A 5,435-nucleotide genomic window follows, 5' to 3' on the forward strand; every position below is an offset into this window, starting at 1 on the left:
AAACAGAAACATCTAAGGTTATTAGCAGCATATTAAAAAAAATATGATTGTGTGAGGCTTGGGGTCAAAGCCGCCAAGTAAGGAAGTGCTATATGACAACAAAGTTCATATAGCACTATGGTAAAGTAGAGTAGCGAAAAGGTTCAGGAATGAGTTAATGATTATAGTAAAGTTACAGGTTGAACAGTACTAGTGGGTAGTATGGTAGTGAAAAGGGTAGAGGGGGGGGGGGGCTGATGGGGTATAGTATAAGGTAAAGGTTGTTGGAAGAGGAAGGAGTTAAGAGAGTAGGGAGCATTATAAAAGTATTGTGACGAAAAGGGTAAAAATTAGTTTAACAATTAGGATAAGTGGACAGAACAAGGGGATGAAGAAAAGGAAATGGAAAGGAGAAGAAAAGACCATGCAAAATTAGTCAAGGGGAGGGCCGATGACCAAGGCAGGAGTCCCCGTCTCCTAAGCTCCCCACAACAACTAGCAAGAGATTAGGGGTGTGAAATGGTTAGCATCCAGAATGGGACTTTAGCGTTTCACATTTTCAAAGCTTATACATATCTTCTACACTAAAATCATTTTGAGGTATTAAATAAAAATGCTTGATTAAATTCTGATAGTCCAATAACACATTTGTTTTGTCTTTCAGATCATCTATTCATTTTCTGACCTTCAGATGTTCTTTAGATACTGTGACACATTTATACTTCTCTAAAATCATATTCATTTCCATCACAAAAGCAAGTTTTTAATAAGGCCTGCCTACACAGGTATTGGTGGGTACGTATTTTAATTGAATATTTGGCGTATCTACATCTAAGGTCATTATTGACATTTAAAATACAGCAATAGGGTGGGGCTTGAAATAATAGCATTATGATAAAAGTATTGTGGCAAAAAGTGTAAAGATGAGTTAGCACCTAGTATAAGTGGATAAAAAGAGATGGAGAGAAGGAAAGGGGAAGGGGAGAGGAAAAAAAAAATGCAAAATTTGCTGAGGCACAAGCTGAGGAAGGGGTTGGAACCCCTACACTGGACCCAAATGTCCTTCCCAAGACTCCCACAACAACGAGCAAGGGATTGGGGGGGGGGGGGGGGCTATCAGTAAGCAAGTAATTTCCTTGTTTCTTTGTGACGTCACCTTTGCTTACCTGCCAATCATGCCTGCCTGTGTAGATAGGTCTTTAAGCGAGGTTAATGCAGCTCAGCTACTTCATTGGAAATATAGTATTCAATGAGGCCAGGATTTAAAACCATTTATACATTAGTTCATATTATGAAAGTGGACCAATTTTCATCCATTTTGATGGACAGTGATTACTAACAAAAAATATCATGTCCAGTTAGTCTTTCAAGACTGCTCTCAAAATTTATTAAATTTATCCATTTCATCCGAGTTTAGTTTCTGATGTTGAAAATAGTCGTCTTTATTTCAAGGATGATTAAATCAGGCATAGTACCATTTTCATGTCAAATTCGAAAGTAAATGAAATAATTATTATAGGTGAATTTTTGCTGCTCACAGAAAAACTTTTAATTCCAAGCTCGTTCTTTCTCAAGTAGCCTGGCAAAGCAAGCCTTACCTTTCTTGCTTAGTGAAAAAAAGTGTATAAAGCACATTTGATCACCAAAAAATGAAACGCCATTACTTTGCATAAAGTAAACTATAACAATACTTATATAGTATGCTTAGTCATCTGCAGGGTAATGATCTGGACAAACTCTGGAGTTAGGCCTGCAGTTATAAATTACTTTGTGGAACCCCAGCAATTTGTAATTAATTTTACCTATAATAGGGATTAACAGTAATATCTTTAATGTTGAAGGATAAACATTAGAACTTGTCCTTAGGTTTATTGCAGAATCCAAATAAAATAAAAACAAATTTAACGGTAGGACTTCTGGTAGCGGGCACGGGCTCCAGGACCTCCGAACTTCTTGGACTCGCAACGCCTAGGATCAGCAACCAAGAGTGATCTGTCATAGTTTATCAAGATGTTCTTGATTTCTTTCTTGGAGGCTTCATCAACAACTGGAAAAGATAAGTACTATATAAAAAAAATTCTATTTAATGATACCATATTCCATAATATAATTTTTAAATTGAGCAATTTGGCCTTTGCAAAATACCAGCTTGTACACAGAATCCAGTAACACTGCAATTTCAGTTTCATGGCCTTGGTTATCAAAAATGTTGATATGCAATTTCTAAAATATTTAACTAAAAGGTATATCTTTTGTACTTATTTTCTTACAGTAATGATATATCATGGGACATCTGAGTACTCTATAGTGTTCCCATATGATTCTACAATATATAATACAAGACTAGGATATTCTCTCAAAAACAGTTGAAATGGAGAATTTTCAAGAATCCATTGCCAGGACCTGCATTCTATTTAATTATACTTTTCTCCTCCTGGAGCCTTGGATCCCACTACAACACTCAGGTCTGGATAGGGACCGTGGGCCAGTTGAGTAGCCCTTTTTTTTTTTTTTTTAACTGTTTGCCATCATCTCTACACTTAAATTAAAAATTTAATAATACAAACTACTTACACTTCTGATAATAAGCAACCAGAGACTTGGATATGGCCTGGCGGATAGCATAGACTTGAGAGGTGTGTCCACCACCCTTTACACGGACACGGATGGTTACTTTGGAGAAGCGTTTCTGAAATTAAAGACAAATATAAAATAAAAGCCCATTCTAGATTAGGAAAGTCTATGGTAGATTCCAGAAGGACATGTAGACATACTATGACTACTGCTATAAATCTGTAAATTTTGCTTAATAATACCTTGGCAACTATGCACTCGTTGACCCATGTGTAAAAAAATAAAGTACAATTACCCAGCACTAATGGGTTAATATTTTCATATCTAAACTATTTGTATTATGATAATCCTTTGGGGAGAATTTTTTTTTTTTGTAATAGATGACTTATGCATATTTACCTTGCCTAAGAGAAGGACAGGCTCCAACAGCTTGTACTGCAGAGTCCTTGGCTCCACAAGCTCCAATGGGCGGCCATTGACCTTGATCAAGCCATTTCCGCGCTTGCAGTGAGCAACAGCAGTGGCAGTTTTCTGTGGGGAAAAGTAGACATTTACCAAAAACCTAGAATTTTGAAAAAATTTAGATTAACTCAAAACCAAGATAAGCAACACAAATAGACATTTTGCAAGTATACAACTATAAACACTTATACAATTAAAACAAATGGCTAAAAAAAGACTTGTAACAAACAAGATTATCTTGCGACTTCTTTACAAATTTAAGTCACCGAGGAATAAAAGTTTGACAAAATTCATATAGAAAACGCAATATTTCTCCTCTGCCATGTCTAAATTTCCATTGTGACCAATTCAAAATGCAAGAACTTAAATCTCATAACATGATTGAACAAAAATTATCTACACATGTCCATTAACATTTAACAATTTAATATTCTACTGATGCTGTAAGGATATATTATACACCTGTTAGTCATTCAAATATTAAATCAAAAACAGTTTTATCTGTACTCAAAAAATCTACATATCAATAAGAAATAAATACATTTTTGCATTGTTTAGCTATGTATTCAAACAACGTCCATCTAAAATTTGAAAATACAAAAAAATTACATCACTGGACCATGTCACCAATCTCAGGAAAACTTACTATAATCATTTAACAATAGCAGTGCATCATGCTGGCTCATTGTTATTAACAATAAGTATTTATGTGTAACAAGCTTTATCTTGTCAAAAACAAAGGTGGTTTGTTAACCATAGTGTATAAAGTGTTAAGAGTCATTAGATTGCTTGATATGTAGATCTGTAAACTTTAATTTGCTCTGCCATTCATACAATTATTCCTCAGAGAGGGTCAAGGGCTGGCTATATACTCAGACTGAACACCCCAAAGCATTCCTATGGTAAATCTAGCATTTGGCAAGTTCTCTCATACCCATACCCTCATTTCCCTTGTAAACCCTTGCCCCACTAAGCTAATTATACAGACATGTTCTTAGCTGCCTCTTACGTATAGCAATAATTCTGGTACTATGGCCTTTTCCATAGTCAGATCCTGTCTTTTTACTCTCCAAGTTTCCTCTTCCAAATATACTATTAATTATCAATGTCATCTTACAATTAAAAGGTCTAGACATCAAAATAAAAATTTTGGTAATGGTTTATAAAGTGACAGTTCCCCTCAGAGTAAGGCCATATTACTCTAACCAAGGTCTTAAAGTTCTAACTTGCCAGAATATTCATAGAAGTATGCTACTTTTACCTAAATGACGACAGATGTGGTCATAGATATCACAGTTGACACCTTGCAACTACCACCAATATTGGGTATATATTTACATAATGGCCACATGGTTAATGTTACTGAGAGCAACACAGAGCTAGAGGGAAATCACCACTGCCATCTTATAGAGCACAAGGAAAAAACAACACAGGCATAGCTGTGCCCTCAAATAAACACTGCATATCACTACTCAGAGAGCAAGTCCAACAACACCCTCACAGCCAGAGTACTGATTGTCCATCTTCTGTACTTTAGCACAAAGTGCTAATAAAGGGGGGGGGTGCTTGCCCCCCTGTCTCGGGAATAAACAGAGCGTAGGAAAATTTAGATTAGGATTTTGGGTTTGCATGACAGCCTAGTTTGGGAATCTCTGGAGGGTGCATTGCTCTCAGTAACAAATGCCAACTACACAGATTTGGAAAACCCTGGCACACTGTCATAAAGAGGGGGAAAAAAATAGACAATATACAAAATAATCAGACTATGCCAGGTTAAAAAAAAACAGGTTGCAACAAATGCTGCACAAAGGACAAGTTTACTGGAATCGAGTGGGGTCCGAGGACAAAGGTCCCAGTTTCAGAAGCATTTTGGTTCATAAAGCAATATTTGATTCTTAGCAGTGACCCAAACTTTGTTGGCAATATTACCGGGAAAGTTTTGGAGGTACAGTTGCTTCAACAATTACCCAGTACTGTTATAAATGGTTCCTTGACAAGCTATGGTTAATGTTTCCGAGAGTGATGCACAGAGGGAAATGGACATTGCCATCTTATAGAGTAATAAGCAACACAGGTACAGCTCCAGTGGCCTCCTATTTACTGCAAAATAATGAAAATAGCCTGGTTTTTGGACTTTCTTTGGAGAGTGCATCACTCACAGTACCAGATACCCAAACTATAAATCCATTCCTATGAAACTTACTCATACAGTATATTGCTGCTACACTGTTAGTAGCAGCTGTGCAAACATTTCTTGAATCAACACAAGATGAATAGAGTAGGGTTAAAAATGGACAATTCTCATAGAGCATAAGAAATAGTCAAACAGGTTGAGCTACTGCAGTTTCAAAAGGATAAGTCCGATATGCGAAGCTTAGCCTCGCCCGGGCTATGCCATGAGGGGAGCCCGGCCTTTGTTG

General features: G+C 36.6%; 1 protein-coding gene across 1 annotated transcript in view; it reads right to left on the reverse strand.

The window, feature by feature from the left end:
- Window positions 1-1,831: 1,831 nt before the first annotated feature.
- LOC119595880 (40S ribosomal protein S16) overlaps window positions 1,832-5,435 on the reverse strand; it is a 4,558-nt gene continuing 954 nt past the window's right edge. Inside the window, exons 3-5 of the mRNA XM_037945083.1 lie at window positions 2,953-3,084; window positions 2,554-2,668; window positions 1,832-2,026 (exon numbers count right to left, since the gene is read on the reverse strand). Coding sequence (XP_037801011.1) covers window positions 1,881-2,026; window positions 2,554-2,668; window positions 2,953-3,084 — 393 coding nt within the window. The 3' untranslated portion in view covers window positions 1,832-1,880. The remainder of the gene's footprint in view (window positions 2,027-2,553; window positions 2,669-2,952; window positions 3,085-5,435) is intronic.

The sequence above is a fragment of the Penaeus monodon genome, chromosome 36, assembly GCF_015228065.2.
Source record: "Penaeus monodon isolate SGIC_2016 chromosome 36, NSTDA_Pmon_1, whole genome shotgun sequence".
In the NCBI taxonomy this organism is placed as follows: Eukaryota; Metazoa; Arthropoda; class Malacostraca; order Decapoda; family Penaeidae; genus Penaeus; species Penaeus monodon.